We start from the raw sequence: 18,658 nt of genomic DNA, 5'->3' as shown, positions 1-18,658 counted from the left end.
CACGCAGAGGGATCTATTATATAGAGTCATTACACGCAGAGGGATCTATTATATAGAGTCATTACACGCAGAGGGATCTATTATATAGAGTCATTACACGCAGAGGGATCTATTATATAGAGTCATTACACGCAGAGGGATCTATTATATAGAGTCATTACACGCAGAGGGATCTATATTATAGAGTCATTACACGCAGAGAGATCTATATTATAGAGTCATTACACGCAGAGGGATCTATATTATAGAGTTATTACACGCAGAGGGATCTATTATATAGAGTCATTACACGCAGAGGGATCTATTATATAGAGTCATTACACGCAGAGGGATCTATTATATAGAGTCATTACACGCAGAGGGATCTATTATATAGAGTCATTACACGCAGAGGGATCTATTATATAGAGTCATTACACGCAGAGGGATCTATTATATAGTCATTACACGCAGAGGGATCTATTATATAGTCATTACACGCAGAGGGATCTATTATATAGAGTCATTACACGCAGAGGGATCTATTATATAGAGTCATTACACACAGGGATCTATTATATAGAGTCATTACACACAGGGATCTATTATATAGAGTCATTACACACATAGGGATCTATTATATAGTCATTACCCACAGAGGGATCTATTATATAGAGTCATTACCCACAGAGGGATCTATTATATAGTCATTACCCACAGAGGGATCTATTATATAGAGTCATTACCCACAGAGGGATCTATTATATAGAGTCATTACCCACAGAGGGATCTATTATATAGAGTCATTACCCACAGAGGGATCTATTATATAGAGAGATCTATTATATACAGTTATTACACACTGAGGGATCTATTATATAGAGTCATTACACGCAGAGGGATCTATTATATAGAGTCATTACACGCAGAGGGATCTATTATATAGAGTCATTACACGCAGAGGGATCTATTATATAGAGTCCTTACACGCAGAGGGATCTATTATATAGAGTCATTACACGCAGAGGGATCTATTATATAGAGTCATTACACGCAGAGGGATCTATTATATAGAGTCATTACACGCAGAGGGATCTATTATATAGAGTCATTACACGCAGAGGGATCTATTATATAGAGTCATTACACGCAGAGGGATCTATTATATAGAGTCATTACACACAGAGGGATCTATTATATAGAGTCATTACACACAGAGGGATCTATTATATAGAGTCATTACACACAGAGGGATCTATTATATAGAGTCATTACCCACAGAGGGATCTATTATATAGAGTCATTACCCACAGAGGGATCTATTATATAGTCATTACCCACAGAGGGATCTATTATATAGTCATTACCCACAGAGGGATCTATTATATAGAGTCATTACACACAGAGGGATCTATTATATAGAGTCATTACACACAGAGGGATCTATTATATAGAGTCATTACACACAGAGGGATCTATTATATAGAGTCATTACACACAGAGGGATCTATTATATAGAGTCATTACACACAGAGGGATCTATTATATAGAGTCATTACACACAGAGGGATCTATTATATAGAGTCATTACCCACAGAGGGATCTATTATATAGAGAGATCTATTATATACAGTCATTACACACTGAGGGATCTATTATATAGAGTCATTACACGCAGAGGGATCTATTATATAGTCATTACACGCAGAGGGATCTATTATATAGTCATTACACACTGAGGGATCTATTATATAGAGTCCTTACACGCAGAGGGATCTATTATATAGAGTCATTACACACAGAGCGATCTATTATATAGAGTCATTACACGCAGAGCGATCTATTATATAGTCATTACACGCAGAGGGATCTATTATATAGAGTCATTACACACAGAGGGATCTATTATATAGAGTCATTACACACAGAGGGATCTATTATATAGAGTCATTACACACAGAGTGATCTATTATATAGAGTCATTACACACAGAGGGATCTATTATATAGTCATTACACACAGAGGGATCTATTATATAGAGTCATTACACGCAGAGGGATCTATTATATAGAGTCATTACACGCAGAGGGATCTATTATATAGAGTCATTACACGCTGAGGGATCTATTATATAGAGTCATTACACGCTGAGGGATCTATTATATAGAGTCATTACACGCTGAGGGATCTATTATATAGAGTCATTACACGCAGAGGGATTTATTATATAGAGTCATTACACGCTGAGGGATCTATTATATAGAGTCATTACACGCAGAGGGATCTATTATATAGAGTCATTACACGCAGAGGGATCTATTATATAGAGTCATTACACGCAGAGGGATCTATTATATAGAGTCATTACACGCAGAGGGATCTATTATATAGAGTCATTACACGCAGAGGGATCTATTATATAGAGTCATTACACGCAGAGGGATCTATTATATAGAGTCATTACACGCAGAGGGATCTATTATATAGAGTCATTACACGCAGAGGGATCTATTATATAGTCATTACACGCAGAGGGATCTATTATATAGAGTCATTACACGCAGAGGGATCTATTATATAGAGTCATTACACGCAGAGGGATCTATATTATAGAGTCATTACACGCAGAGGGATCTATATTATAGAGTTATTACACGCAGAGGGATCTATTATATAGAGTCATTACACGCAGAGGGATCTATTATATAGAGTCATTACACGCAGAGGGATCTATTATATAGAGTCATTACACGCAGAGGGATCTATTATATAGAGTCATTACACTCAGAGGGATCTATGATATAGAGTCATTACACGCAGAGGGATCTATTATATAGAGTCATTACACGCAGAGGGATCTATTATATAGAGTCATTACACGCAGAGGGATCTATTATATAGTCATTACACGCAGAGGGATCTATTATATAGTCATTACACGCAGAGGGATCTATTATATAGTCATTACACGCAGAGGGATCTATTATATAGAGTCATTACACGCAGAGGGATCTATTATATAGAGTCATTACACGCAGAGGGATCTATTATATAGTCATTACACGCAGAGGGATCTATTATATAGTCATTACACGCAGAGGGATCTATTATATAGTCATTACACGCAGAGAGATCTATTTCACGTGTTTATTTCTGTTAATGTTGATGATTATGGCTTACAGCCAATGAAAACACACTTTTTGATGATATTCTAATAGTGAGATGCACCTGTATATACATTACTGATCCTGAGTTACATCCTGTATTATACTCCAGAGCTGCACTCACTATTCTGCTGGTGCAGTCACTGTGTACATACATTACATTACTGATCCTGAGTTACATCCTGTATTATACTCCAGAGCTGCACTCACTATTCTGCTGGTGCAGTCACTGTGTACATACATTACTGATCCTGAGTTACATCCTGTATTATACTCCAGAGCTGCACTCACTATTCTGCTGGTGCAGTCACTGTGTACATACATTACTGATCCTGAGTTACATCCTGTATTATACTCCAGAGCTGCACTCACTATTCTGCTGGTGCAGTCACTGTGTACATACATTACTGATCCTGAGTTACATCCTGTATTATACTCCAGAGCTGCACTCACTATTCTGCTGGTGCAGTCACTGTGTACATACATTACATTACTGATCCTGAGTTACATCCTGTATTATACTCCAGAGCTGCACTTACTATTCTGCTGGTGCAGTCACTGTGTACATACATTACATTACTGATCCTGAGTTACATCCTGTATTATACTCCAGAGCTGCACTCACTATTCTGCTGGTGCAGTCACTGTGTACATACATTACATTACTGATCCTGAGTTACATCCTGTATTATACTCCAGAGCAGCACTCACTATTCTGCTGTTGCAGTCACTGTGTACATACATTACATTACTGATCCTGAGTTACATCCTGTATTATACTCCAGAGCTGCACTCACTATTCTGCTGGTGCAGTCACTGTGTACATACATTACATTACTGATCCTGAGTTACCTCCTGTATTATACTCCAGAGCTGCACTCACTATTCTGCTGGTGCAGTCACTGTGTACATACATTACATTACTGATCCTGAGTTACATCCTGTATTATACTCCAGAGCTGCACTCACTATTCTGCTGGTGCAGTCACTGTGTACATACATTACATTACTGATCCTGAGTTACATCCTGTATTATACTCCCGAGCTGCACTCACTATTCTGCTGGTGCAGTCACTGTGTACATACATTACATTACTGATCCTGAGTTACCTCCTGTATTATACTCCAGAGTTGCACTCACTATTCTGCTGGTGCAGTCACTGTGTACATACATTACATTACTGATCCTGAGTTACATCCTGTATTATACTCCAGAGCTGCACTCACTATTCTGCTGGTGCAGTCACTGTGTACATACATTACATTACTGATCCTGAGTTACATCCTGTATTATACTCCAGAGTTGCACTCACTATTCTGCTGGTGCAGTCACTGTGTACATACATTACATTACTGATCCTGAGTTACATCCTGTATTATACTCCAGAGCTGCACTCACTATTCTGCTGGTGCAGTCACTGTGTACATACATTACATTACTGATCCTGAGTTACATCCTGTATTATACTCCAGAGCTGCACTCACTATTCTGCTGGTGCAGTCACTGTGTACATTCATTACATTACTGATCCTGAGTTACATCCTGTATTATACTCCAGAGCAGCACTCACTATTCTGCTGGTGCAGTCACTGTGTACATACATTACTGATCCTGAGTTACCTCCTGTATTATACTCCAGAGCTGCACTCACTATTCTGCTGGTGCAGTCACTGTGTACATACATTACATTACTGATCCTGAGTTACATCCTGTATTATACCCCAGAGCTGCGCTCACTATTCTGCTGGTGCAGTCACTGTGTACATACATTACATTACTGATCCTGAGTTACATCCTGTATTATACTCCAGAGCTGCACTCATTATTCTGCTGGTGCAGTCACTGTGTACATACATTACATTACTGATCCTGAGTTACATCCTGTATTATACCCCAGAGCTGCGCTCACTATTCTGCTGGTGCAGTCACTGTGTACATACATTACATTACTGATCCTGAGTTACATCCTGTATTATACTCCAGAGCTGCACTCACTATTCTGCTGGTGCAGTCACTGTGTACATACATTACATTACTGATCCTGAGTTACATCCTGTATTATACTCCAGAGCTGCACTCACTATTCTGCTGGTGCAGTCACTGTGTACATACATTACATTACTGATCCTGAGTTACATCCTGTATTATACTCCAGAGTTGCACTCACTATTCTGCTGGTGCAGTCACTGTGTACATACATTACATTACTGATCCTGAGTTACATCCTGTATTATACTCCAGAGCTGCACTCACTATTCTGCTGGTGCAGTCACTGTGTACATACATTACATTACTGATCCTGAGTTACATCCTGTATTATACTCCAGAGCTGCACTCACTATTCTGCTGGTGCAGTCACTGTGTACATACATTACATTACTGATCCTGAGTTACATCCTGTATTATACTCCAGAGCTGCACTCACTATTCTGCTGGTGCAGTCACTGTGTACATACATTACATTACTGATCCTGAGTTACATCCTGTATTATACTCCAGAGCTGCACTCACTATTCTGCTGGTGCAGTCACTGTGTACATACATTACATTACTGATCCTGAGTTACATCCTGTATTATACTCCAGAGCTGCACTCACTATTCTGCTGGTGCAGTCACTGTGTACATACATTACATTACTGATCCTGAGTTACATCCTGTATTATACTCCAGAGCTGCACTCACTATTCTGCTGGTGCAGTCACTGTGTACATTCATTACATTACTGATCCTGAGTTACATCCTGTATTATACTCCAGAGCAGCACTCACTATTCTGCTGGTGCAGTCACTGTGTACATACATTACTGATCCTGAGTTACCTCCTGTATTATACTCCAGAGCTGCACTCACTATTCTGCTGGTGCAGTCACTGTGTACATACATTACATTACTGATCCTGAGTTACATCCTGTATTATACCCCAGAGCTGCGCTCACTATTCTGCTGGTGCAGTCACTGTGTACATACATTACATTACTGATCCTGAGTTACATCCTGTATTATACTCCAGAGCTGCACTCATTATTCTGCTGGTGCAGTCACTGTGTACATACATTACATTACTGATCCTGAGTTACATCCTGTATTATACCCCAGAGCTGCGCTCACTATTCTGCTGGTGCAGTCACTGTGTACATACATTACATTACTGATCCTGAGTTACCTCCTGTATTATACTCCAGAGCTGCACTCACTATTCTGCTGGTGCAGTCACTGTGTACATACATTACATTACTGATCCTGAGTTACATCCTGGTTTATACTCCAGAGCTGCACTCACTATTCTGCTGGTGCAGTCACTGTGTACATACATTACATTACTGATCCTGAGTTACATCCTGTATTATACTCCAGAGCTGCACTCACTATTCTGCTGGTGCAGTCACTGTGTACATACATTACATTACTGATCCTGAGTTACATCCTGTATTATACTCCAGAGCTGCACTCACTATTCTGCTGGTGCAGTCACTGTGTACATACATTACATTACTGATCCTGAGTTACATCCTGTATTATACTCCAGAGCTGCACTCACTATTCTGCTGGTGCAGTCACTGTGTACATTCATTACATTACTGATCCTGAGTTACATCCTGTATTATACTCCAGAGCAGCACTCACTATTCTGCTGGTGCAGTCACTGTGTACATTATTATTATTATTATTTATTATTATAGCGCCATTTATTCCATGGCGCTTTACATGTGATAGGGATATACATAACAAAAGCATTTACATAATCTTAAAACGAGTCAGCGACTGGTACAGGAGTAGCGAGGACCCTGCCCGCGAGGGCTCACAGTCTACGAGGGATGGGTGAGGATACAGTAGGTGAGGGTAGAGCTGGTCGTGCAGTGGTGTTTACTGCAGGTTGTAGGCTTGTCGGAAGAGGTGGGTCTTCAGGTTCCTTTTGAAGGTTTCCACGGTAGGCGAGAGTCTGATATGTTGGGGTAGAGCGTTCCAGAGTAGGGGGGAAGCACGGGAGAAATCTTGTATACGAGTGTGGGAGGAGGAGATAAGAGGGGAGTAGAGCAGGAGATCTTGTGAGGATCGGAGGTTGCGTGCAGGTAAGTACCGGGAGACTAGGTCACAGATGTATGGGGGAGACAGGTTGTGAATGGCTTTGTATGCCATGGTTAGAGTTTTGAACTGAATTCTCTGGGCAATGGGGAGCCAGTGAAGGGATTGACAGAGAGGAGAGGCCGGGGAATAGCGGGGGGACAGGTGGATTAGTCGAGCAGCAGAGTTTAGGATAGATTGGAGAGGTGCAAGAGTGTTGGAAGGGATGCCACGGAGCAGGAGGTTGCAGTAGTCGAGGCGGGATATGATGAGGGCATGCACTAGTGTTTTTGCAGAGTCTTTGCTGAGGAATGCACGGATCCGGGAGATATTTTTGAGTTGGAGTCGGCAGGAGGTGGAAAGGGCTTGAATATGTGGCTTGAAGGAGAGATCAGAGTCCAGGGTTACCCCAAGGCAGCGAGCTTGTGGGACTGGGGAGAGTGAACAGCCATTGACGTTGATGGATAGGTCGGATGGGGGATGTGAATGAGAGGGTGGAAAGATGATGAACTCTGTTTTATCCATGTTGAGTTTTAGAAACCTGTCGGAGAAGAAGGATGAGATGGCGGACAGACATTGTGGGATTCTGGTTAGTAGGGAGGAGATATCGGGTCCAGAGAGGTAGATCTGTGTGTCGTCAGCATAGAGGTGATACTGAAAGCCGTGAGACTCTATGAGCTGTCCCAGGCCGAAGGTGTAGATGGAGAAGAGCAGGGGTCCTAGAACTGAACCTTGGGGGACACCGACAGATAGGGGGCGAGATGAGGAGGTGGTGCGTGAGTGGGAGACACTGAATGTCCTGTCTGTTAAGTATGAGGAGATCCAAGATAGAGCCAAGTCCGTGATGCCAAGAGATGAGAGAATCTGGAGTAAGAGGGAATGGTCCACTGTGTCAAAGGCAGATGACAGGTCCAGAAGGAGGAGGATGGAGTAGTGTCGCTTGGATTTGGCGTTTAGTAGGTCGTTTGTGACTTTGGTCAGGGCAGTTTCAGTCGAGTGATGCGGTCGGAAGCCAGATTGTAGACGGTCGAAGAGGGAGCAGGAGGAGAGGTGGGAGGACAGTTCAAGGTGGACATGTTGTTCTAGAAGTTTTGAGGCAAAGGGGAGAAGTGATATGGGGCGGTAGCTGGTCAGAGAGGAAGGGTCAAGGGAGGGCTTTTTGAGGATGGGTGTGATTGCGGCATGTTTGAAACATGAGGGGAAGACTCCGGTTGTTAGTGATAGATTGAAGAGGTGGGTTAGGGTTGGGATGAAGACTGAGGTGAGGTTAGTGATGAGGTGGGACGGGATTGGGTCAAGTTCGCAGGTGGTGAGGTGTGATTTGGAGAGTAAAGAGGAGACTTGACCTTCTGTAATGGTGGAGAAGTGGGGTTTGGAGGAGGATGGTTGAGTAGATATGAGGAGGGGTTGTGTGGACTTTAGGCCAAAGTTTTGTCTGATGGTGTCAATCTTCTGTTTGAAGAATGAGGTAAAGTCGTCGGCTGAGATGAGAGAAGAGGGAGGAGGTGCTGGGGGACGAAGGAGAGAGTTGAAAGTGTTAAATAGCTGTTTAGGGTTGTGAGATAGGGAGGATATGAGAGATGAGAAGTAGGTTTGTTTTGCTGTAGTGAGCGCGGACTTGAAATTAGTGAGGGATTGCTTGAATGCGATGAAGTGCTCGATGGAGTGAGACCTTTTCCATCTCCGCTCCGCAATCCTGGAGGCCCGGCGCAGTTCTTTGGTAAGTTTAGTGTGCCAGGGTTGCCTGTTGAATGTGCGAGGTGTGGTGTGTGTGAGAGGGGCGATTGAGTCTAGAGCTGCAGCTATTGTGGTGTTATATGACGCAGCAGCAACGTCTGCATCGTGCAAGGAATTTATGTCTGTGAGAGGAAGGAGGGATTCAGAGAGAGAGTGTAGGTCAAGGTGTTTGAGATTTCTGCGAGGGTGTGTGAGTTTGTGGAGTGGGGATTGTGCACCCGGAGAGGAGAGGGTAGAGAATGTGAGGAGGTTATGGTCAGAGAGAGGGAGTGGTGAGTTAGAGAGGTTAGATAGGGAACAGAGGCGGGTGAAGATGAGGTCCAGTGTGTGGCCATCTTTTGTGGGTGGGTGTGGAAGACCATTGAGTGAGTCCGAAGGAGGAGGTGAGGGATAGGAGCTTAGAGACAGACGAGTGGGGAGTGTCAATGGGGATGTTGAAGTCACCCATTATGATAGTGGGGATGTCAGTGGAAAGGAAGTGAAGCAGCCAGGTAGTGAAATGGTCTAAGAAGGTGGTGGCTTGCCCTGGGGGTCGGTAAACGACGGCCAGTTGGAGGTTGGAGGGGGAATAGATGCGCACACAGTGCACCTCAAAAGAGGGGAGTGTAACGGAGGGTGGCAGTGGGATTTTGGTGAAAGCGCAGAGTTCCGATAGGAGGAAACCTACGCCTCCACCATGTTTGCCATTGGGGCGGGGGGTGTGGGAAAGGTGGAATCCGCCATATGAAAGGGCAGCTGGGGAGGCTGTGTCAGAGGGGGTGAGCCAGGTTTCAGTGATGGCGAGGAAGGAGAGTTTGTTTGTAATGAAAAGATCGTGGATGAAGGAAAGTTTGTTGCAGACAGAGCGAGCGTTCCATAGAGCTCCTGTTAGTATAGCTGAGGAGGTGGGTATTAGTTGGATGGGTATGAGGTTAGAAGGGTTGCAACAGTTTGAGGAAGGTCGTGGATAGGAGGTAGAAGTGACTGTGGGGATATGGCGAGGAGGACCAGGATTTGGAGAGATATCTCCAGCAGTGAGGAGGAGCAGAGAAAGTGTTAGCAGGTGGGAGCAAGAGAGAGCATGAGGTGGCTGTCTGTGTTTGGAGATCCAGGATTGAATGCTGAGGAATAATTTGGAGGAGGAGGTGAGATGAATGGGGAGGATAGAGGGAGAGATGAAGAGTTTCTTACTTGGTGTAGGGATTTGAGGGGTTATTAGAAAGTGGAGGACTCTAGAGGAAAAAGTGAGAGCTAACAGAAACATAGTTAAAAGAGACTAAGTGGTCAAAGTGTGGGTTACCTGACTCCTGCCCTGACTAACTGCCTCTGAAATAACTGCCACTTATCTCTGAAGCCACTTTGCACAAGAAGACGCGTGCACACCCCAGCACGCGTGCACCCCTTAAAGAGAGTCTACATTACATTACTGATCCTGAGTTACATCCTGTATTATACTCCAGAGCTGCACTCACTATTCTGCTGGTGCAGTCACTGTGTACATACATTACATTACTGATCCTGAGTTACATCCTGTATTATACTCCAGAGCTGCACTCATTATTCTGCTGGTGCAGTCACTGTGTACATACATTACATTACTGATCCTGAGTTACATCCTGTATTATACCCCAGAGCTGCACTCACTATTCTGCTGGTGCAGTCACTGTGTACATACATTACATTACTGATCCTGAGTTACATCCTGTATTATACCCCAGAGCTGCACTCACTATTCTGCTGGTGCAGTCACTGTGTACATACATTACATTACTGATCCTGAGTTACATCCTGTATTATACTCCAGAGCTGCACTCACTATTCTGCTGGTGCAGTCACTGTGTACATACATTACATTACTGATCCTGAGTTACATCCTGTATTATACTCCAGAGCTGCACTCACTATTCTGCTGGTGCAGTCACTGTATACATACATTACATTACTGATCCTGTACTGATCCTGAGTTACATCCTGTATTATACTCCAGAGCTGCACTCACTATTCTGCTGGTGCAGTCACTGTGTACATACATTACATTACTGATCCTGAGTTACATCCTGTATTATACTCCCGAGCTGCACTCACTATTCTGCTGGTGCAGTCACTGTGTACATACATTACATTACTGATCCTGAGTTACATCCTGTATTATACTCCAGAGCTGCACTCACTATTCTGCTGGTGCAGTCACTGTGTACATACATTACATTACTGATCCTGAGTTACATCCTGTATTATACCCCAGAGCTGCACTCACTATTCTGCTGGTGCAGTCACTGTGTACATACATTACATTACTGATCCTGAGTTACATCCTGTATTATACTCCAGAGCTGCACTCACTATTCTGCTGGTGCAGTCACTGTGTACATACATTACATTACTGATCCTGTATTCTCCAGAGCTGTGCTCCCTATTCTTCTGGGTCACTGTGCACATATTGTGTCCTGTGTTGCAGAGTGCAGGAGGAGTGTCGCTCTGCTAAGGGTGACATGGAGGTTCATCTTTACACTACAGAGAAGAGAAGGAAGCCGCCTCACCCAGTGCAGCGGGTACGCGGGTGGTGTGGCGGGGGTGGGATCGCCTCGTACCTGCAGAGCTGCTCATCGTCTCCTGTGCTCTTCCTTCCAGAGTGAGTATCAGGTGTGCAGCGGCCGCTCCCTGCGGAGGGTCCAGAAGAAGCGCCCGCACGCCTACCAGACTCGATCCAACATGGAGCAGGATTCCCAGGCCAGCACTGCTACAACCAACGGGGAGGATTCCCAGAGCTCTGCGGAGGTATCTGGAGGGGTGAGCAGGACCGGGGCAGGGCGGTGTCCGCACATAAATGAGCAAAGCTTCACCATTGTGGAATGAAAGCTGCAGATTAGGTTTTATGATGCAATTCCTTGTTGTTTTCTGCTTACGCCGCTGAGGTTTGTTACAGTGTGTCAGCCGGCTGCTTCCCTCCTTATGGTCTCTCTGACATTTTTGCTTTCTTTCCTCTTGTAGGATGAGGAGTCGCGTCCGTCCAGTGATGGCTCCGACGGGGAAGTGGCCGCACCGTGGCAAACGGAGAGCTCCTCCAGGTACTCTCATTAGTCCCTGCTATAGCGGGATGATAGTGGTGGTAGTGGGCAGCAGAAATATAGTTAGGAGGGGGAGAATGTCGCCCCTCGTCATGTATGTTGCCCACTGTGATGTATCTCGGCCGTTGTGGGGAGGGGCGGACGTCACTCGCTGTGATGTATCTCCTTTCGCCCATTGTGGGGAGGGGCGGACGTCGCCCACCATGATGTTTCTCGTCTGTTGTGGGGAGGGGCGGACGTCACCCACCATGATGTATCTTGCCCGTTGTGGGGAGGGGCGGACGTCGCCCACCATGATGTATCTTGCCCGTTGTGGGGAGGGGCGGACGTCGCCCACCATGATGTATCTTGCCCATTGTGGGGAGGGGTGGACGTCGCCCACACTGATGTATCTTGCCCGTTGTGGGGAGGGGTGGACGTCGCCCACCATGATGTTTCTCGCACATTGTGGGGAGGGGCAGACGTCACTCGCTGTCATGTATCTCGCCTGTTGTGGGGAGGAGCGGATGTCACCCACCATGATGCATCTTGCCCGTTGTGGGGCGAGGTGGACGTCGCCCACCATGAAGTATCTCGCCTGTTGTGGGGAGGGGCGGATGTCACTCGCTGTCATGCATCTTGCCTGTTGTGGGGAGGGGTGGACGTCGCCCACCATGATGTTTCTCGTCTGTTGTGGGGAGGGTCGGACGTCGCTCACCATGATGTATCTTGCCCATTGTGGGGAGGGGTGGACATCGCCCACCATGATGTATCTTGCCCGTTGTGGGGTGGGGCGGACGTCACCCACCATGATGTTTCTCACCCATTGTGGGGAGGGGAGGACGTCGCCCGCTGTGATGTTACTCGCCCGCTGTGATACTCGTCTCACCACCGTCCTCTCCTGCAGCGACACCTCCAGCGAGTACTCGGACTGGACGGCGGACGCCGGGATTAATCTTCAGCCTCCGAAGAGACAGACGCGGCAGACGACGCGGAGACTGTGCAGCAGCTCTGAGGACGAGAACAAGGAGGAGGATCGGCAGCGGAAGCGCAAGCAAACCCGGAGAAGAGTGCTCACAGTGGGTGTTCATTAGACCGAGTATATCCTGCCGGGGGACCGCACGGCCATCACTGAGGCGCCTGTAGCGGTCACCCATCTTTCCCAGGCTCCTGAGCGGCAGATCAGTGGGGGTCTTCTTGCTGATGACTAGTAGTATGGGGGTCTCTCCAATGACTTTTCTTCTCTGAATCTCCTCAGAAGCAGAGCGAGTTCCTGGCTATGGAGGGGGAGCCGAGTGAGGAGTGGATCCCGCCCCAGTGGATCCTGGATACCATCCCGCGGCGATCTCCTTTTGTCCCTCAGATGGGAGACGAGGTCTGTGGGATTTCTGTCACTTCTCAGAGGCTGATTATGATTCTGCAGTGTTTTTAGCAGTGGTGGAACTATAAGCCCCAGCATTCCCCAATAGTGTACAGCTCTCCTGGCCTGCTGGGAGTTGTAGTTTAGAGGTATGTGGTCCCGCAGGACAGGAGAGGATATAGTGGCGCATATAGTCTGATCCTCCGATACCTGCTGAGACTCGCACACGGTCCGCAGAGCTTCACACTGCCTTTCCCCCATGCTTTACACTGCAAATCTGTCTTATTCATTAGGAAATAATCCTTTAAACCCCAGCTGAGCGGATGTTGCTGATTATTTGCTGTGATTTCTGGTTGTATTGGCCGCCCTTCTAGCGGCAGCGTCTCTGGACGTTATATGGGGGTTTGGGGTTTTTCAGTTTTGTGATTTCTCCACTTTGTTGCCGGTTTTCTTCTTTCATCTTTGTCTTTTCTCTTGTGCTTCTCCCGTGCAGGTCATCTATTTCAGGCAGGGACATGAAGCGTACGTGCGCGCCGTGAAGAAGGCGAAAATCTACAGCGTCAACATGCAGAAGCAGCCGTGGAACAAGACGGAGCTGCGGGTAACTGTATTAGAGCGCTGTGCCAACACCGGAGCCTTGTGACCAGCAGGGGGCGCTGCTGCCTCAGATGAGGACAAGGTTCTCTGCAGCCCCCTGGTGGACCGCCGCCGCTCCCCTGGTGGATCCCCATCCATCTCACCCCACCAACCCCGCCGCTCCCCTGGTGCATCCTCCCGCCGCCGCTCCCCTGGTGCATCCTCCCGCCGCCGCTCCCCTGGTGCATCCTCCCGCCGCCGCTCCCCTGGTGCATCCTCCCGCCGCCGCTCCCCTGGTGCATCCTCCCGCCGCCGCTCCCCTGGTGCATCCTCCCGCCGCCGCTCCCCTGGTGCATCCTCCCGCCGCCGCTCCCCTGGTGCATCCTCCCGCCGCCGCTCCCCTGGTGCATCCTCCCGCCGCCGCTCCCCTGGTGCATCCTCCCGCCGCCGCTCCCCTGGTGCATCCTCCCGCCGCCGCTCCCCTGGTGCATCCTCCCGCCGCCGCTCCCCTGGTGCATCCTCCCGCCGCCGCCGCTCCCCTGGTGCATCCTCCCGCCGCTCCCCTGGTGCATCCTCCCGCTGCCGCTCCCCCTGATGGATCCCACCCGCATTCTCCTGGTGGATCCCCCTCCATGTTCCCCCAGTGGATCCTGGTTTCCTCTTTTGCCCTTTGTGTGCGGCTCCTGAGACATTACTTCGTGGCCGGAGTGAGGTGCAGGGACCGTTCTGGTAATGTGTTAGGGAATTGCACTGCAAGCGATTCCCAAATATATTGAGGATCCAGCCAAGGTGATCATTGATGATCCAGACGACCCTAATGTCCGATAAACCCAGCACAGTCAGCCGCCATCTCCCTGATTCTTCTCACTTCCTTCCCCAGGAACAGGAAATCTTGAAAGTTGTGGGGATCAAATACGAGGTGGGGCCCCCCACACTGTGCTGCCTGAAGCTAGCCTTCCTGGACCCCACGTCCGGCCAGATGAGCGGAGAGTCGTTTTCACTCAAGTAAGTGACACGATTCCCGATACTCGGTGGCGGACCCCAGAGTAGAGATTGTTGGGGTCATTTGTGGTGGCGATAAACTGGTAAAGCACATGCCTTGCACTGCATCTATGCTCCCTTAGGACACCCATGTTGTCAGTGCCGGCAGGGGCCATCTGTGTATCGCCGCCCTACACTGATGATGGGGTAGGGGGATTATGATGATTGTTCGGGGGGGGATTTATGACTCGGTGGTTTATCTGCGGTGCCTCCTCCTAGATATCACGATATGCCCGATGTCATTGACTTCCTCATCCTCCATCAGTTCTACAAGGAAGCGAAGGAACGAAACTGGCAGATCGGTGGGTGACGCGCTTTGTGTGTTGTGGGTTCTGGTGTCTGTGGTCCCCACTGCTGTTAGGATTCATCCGCTAACCTCCTTTGTTCTGCAGACGATCGCTTCCGCAGCATCATCGACGACGCCTGGTGGTTTGGAACGGTGGAGAGTCAACAGCCCTTCCAGATGGAATACCCCGACAGTCTGTTCCAGTGCTACAGCGTGCAGTAAGTCTGTCCGGGACTGTGCGGCCGGGAGGGTGCCGCCGAGGAGGCAGGCGCTGCCGGGAGGGTGAAGCCTAAGGAGGGAAGCGCTGCCAGGAGTGTGCCGCCCGAGGAGGCAGGCGCCGCCGGGAATGTGCCGCCTGAGGGGGCAGGCGCTGCCGCTTGTCCACATGTATTTCAATGTGGCATTTTTTCTTTTTTTTTTCAGTTGGGACAACAACGAAAAGGAGAACATGAGCCCATGGGACATGGAGCCGATCCCTGAAGACAGTACGTTCGCTGTATACGATAAGTGAATGGCAGTACATGAGTGAGTGTGTGAGTGCACGGTGACCTGGTGAGTGCGTGTACGGTGGAGGCCGGGGGTCTGTAGGACATTTGCTATGTAGCCATCTGGTGATCTCCGCTCCGCAGTATCTCTTCCAGACGAGGTTGGCGCCGGTGTCCCTGTCACCGCGGACGAGCTGAACGCTCTGCAGTATAAACCGCAGGAAGGAGAGTGGGGAGTGAAGTCCCGAGACGAAGTGTGTGAGCGGGTGATCCGGGGTATCGACCAGCTGCTCGCCCTCGGTGCGTGTCCTCTATACCTCCCTGTATGTAGAATGGTGCACCGGAAGGACACTAACCATTATTTACTCCACGGCAGAGTTCAGCAGCCCGTTCAGCGCTCCCGTAGACCTCCGCGCCTATCCGCTCTACTGCACCGTGGTCGCCTGCCCAACCGACCTGAGCACCGTGAGGAAGAGGCTGGAGAGTCGCTTCTACAGGTGAGGGATTACAGCCCACGTGCCTGCGCTCTCCGGGATGGGGGTCCGCATGTTTGCTCTCTCTGGGAGGGGGGTCCGCATGCCTGCGCTCTCTGGGATGGGGGTCCGCATGCCTGCGCTCTCCGGGAGGGGGGTCCGCATGCCTGCGCTCTCCGGGAGGGGGGTCAGCATGCCTGCGCTCTCCAGGAGGGGGGGGGTCAGCATGCCTGCGCTCTCCAGGAGGGGGGGGCTCAGCATGCCTGCGCTCTCCAGGAGGGGGGGGGGTCAGCATGCCTGCGCTCTCCAGGAGGGGGGGGGTCAGCATGCCTGCGCTCTCCAGGAGGGGGGGGGTCAGCATGCCTGCGCTCTCCAGGAGGGGGGGTCAGCATGCCTGCGCTCTCCAGGAGGGGGGGGGGGTCAGCATGCCTGCGCTCTCCAGGAGGGGGGGGTCAGCATGCCTGCGCTCTCCAGGAGGGGGGGGGGTCAGCATGCCTGCGCTCTCCAGGAGGGGGGGGGTCAGCATGCCTGCGCTCTCCAGGAGGGGGGGGGTCAGCATGCCTGCGCTCTCCAGGAGGGGGGGGGTCAGCATGCCTGCGCTCTCCAGGAGGGGGGGGTCAGCATGCCTGCGCTCTCCAGGAGGGGGGGGGGTCAGCATGCCTGCGCTCTCCAGGAGGGGGGGGGGGTCAGCATGCCTGCGCTCTGGGGGGGCTGGTTGTAGCCTGATGGGAATAAAGCCTCATGGTCTGTTTGCATTAAACCTTTCTCAGTACCGCACCATCTGTTTGCTGACGGTGATAAACTTGTTGTCTTGTCCTATTTCTTGCTATGTAATTTCTACATTTAATCTTGTAAAGCTCTGATACTTCTCACTGCTGAGGGTTTGATCCAGTGACGTCCTCTGTTTCCTTGTCTTCAGGCTCATTGCTCTTATCTGCACTGATTCTCTGTGACAAACCTTCAGCTGTGAATAGTTCTTTGCTTATACACAGGAAACTGACTGCTAGCAGAGGCCTCCAAAGTGATGGTGAAGTCTGAGGCCTCCTTTACATGCAGGGAGGGGGATGGCGGCAGGTTCTCTGCTGTGCACAGATATGGAGGTCACTGGCCGTCCCCGGTGCTGCTAATCAGGGAACGTCACAGATTTTCTCACCTTCCGTTTCTTTGCGTCCATCTCACAGGAGAATCTCTGCTCTGATGTGGGAAGTGCGATACATCGAGCACAACGCCCGGACCTTCAACGAGCCGAACTCCCCCATTGTAAAAGCCGCCAAGATAGTGACGGACGTCCTGCTGCGATACATCAGGTGCGTGCGCTACAATACGTCGGGTGCGCGCGATGCCGTGGGTCGGGTGCGCGCGCTGCACCTCCGCTTGGTGCCGTGTCGCCCCTGTGATGACCCTTCATCGCTTCCCTTCCATTCACAGAGATGACGACTGTGCAGACATCTTGGAGATTTACAAGGAGGTGAAGTGTGAGGTTGTCAGTGAGGCGGAGGAGGAGGCGGAGGTGAGCACTGTCTGTTAGTGTCCCTGTGTGTCTGCTGCTCGCACACGTGAGCTCACATTTTATTTCCTGTCCAGCAAAGTGCAGCGGCCGATGTGGAGTCAGACGGCCCCGGGACGTCCACAGGGCGAGCAGTGAGTACAACACAGCTCAGTATATCGCTCACCATAGAAGACCCTTTATACTAACCCCGGTGTACTCCACCAGATCACACGCCGAACTAAGAGGGATCTGCTGAGATCTAATCCGGATTCATGGAAGGATAAGTGCAAGGAGCTGCTGCACCTGATCTACGAGCGGGAGGACTCCGAGCCCTTCAGACAGCCGGTCAATAGTGTTTCCTATCCTGTACGTGTCGACAGCATGATGGTGGGGGATGTGTCAGGGGGTCTGTGTCCTGGACCAACAATAGAGCCATAAATCATATACTGAACCCAATATGGCCAGGCTGTACTGGACCCAGTATACCGCCATAAACCAGGCTGTACCGCACCCAGTATGCAGCCATAGACCAGGCTGTGCCGTACCCAGTATACCGCCATAGACCAGGCTGTGCCGTACCCAGTATACCGCCATAGACCAGGCTGTGCCGTACCCAGTATATGGCCATAGACCAGGCTGTACCGTACCCAGTATACCGCCATAGACCAGGCTGTACTGTACCCAGTATATTGCCATAGACCAGGCTGTACCGCACCCAGTATATGGCTATAGACCAGGCTGTACCGTACCCAGTATACCGCCATAGACCAGGCTGTACCGCACCCAGTATATGGCCATAGACCAGGCTGTACCGTACCCAGTATACCGCCATAGACCAGGCTGTACCGCACCCAGTATATGGCCATAGACCAGGCTGTACCGTACCCAGTATGCGGCCATAGACCAGGCTGTACCGCACCCAGTATATTGCCATAGACCAGGCTGTACCGCACCCAGTATATGGCTATAGACCAGGCTG

The 18,658-nt window shown here is 49.2% G+C and overlaps 1 protein-coding gene across 2 annotated transcripts in view; it reads left to right on the top strand.

Annotated features, from left to right (window-relative positions):
* Nucleotides 1-18,658, top strand: part of BRWD3 (bromodomain and WD repeat domain containing 3) — a 51,285-nt gene that overhangs the window by 25,021 nt on the left and 7,606 nt on the right. The window contains exons 20-35 of one of the 2 annotated variants that reach the window (XM_073642136.1): nt 11,381-11,474; nt 11,554-11,712; nt 11,914-11,990; nt 12,877-13,048; nt 13,228-13,344; nt 13,823-13,930; nt 14,786-14,910; nt 15,166-15,248; nt 15,339-15,450; nt 15,656-15,717; nt 15,862-16,017; nt 16,094-16,214; nt 17,372-17,497; nt 17,619-17,700; nt 17,775-17,831; nt 17,905-18,045. In XM_073642136.1, the coding sequence (XP_073498237.1) occupies nt 11,381-11,474; nt 11,554-11,712; nt 11,914-11,990; nt 12,877-13,048; nt 13,228-13,344; nt 13,823-13,930; nt 14,786-14,910; nt 15,166-15,248; nt 15,339-15,450; nt 15,656-15,717; nt 15,862-16,017; nt 16,094-16,214; nt 17,372-17,497; nt 17,619-17,700; nt 17,775-17,831; nt 17,905-18,045 (1,792 nt within the window). The remainder of the gene's footprint in view (nt 1-11,380; nt 11,475-11,553; nt 11,713-11,913; nt 11,991-12,876; nt 13,049-13,227; nt 13,345-13,822; nt 13,931-14,785; nt 14,911-15,165; nt 15,249-15,338; nt 15,451-15,655; nt 15,718-15,861; nt 16,018-16,093; nt 16,215-17,371; nt 17,498-17,618; nt 17,701-17,774; nt 17,832-17,904; nt 18,046-18,658) is intronic. The other variant, XM_073642137.1, reaches the window with a different exon arrangement.

Source organism: Phyllobates terribilis, unplaced genomic scaffold, assembly GCF_046119375.1.
Source record: "Phyllobates terribilis strain yellow unplaced genomic scaffold, ASM4611937v1 Scaffold_7__3_contigs__length_470593459, whole genome shotgun sequence".
NCBI lineage: Eukaryota > Metazoa > Chordata > Amphibia > Anura > Dendrobatidae > Phyllobates > Phyllobates terribilis.
This window is presented reverse-complemented; position numbering and strand designations above follow the sequence as displayed.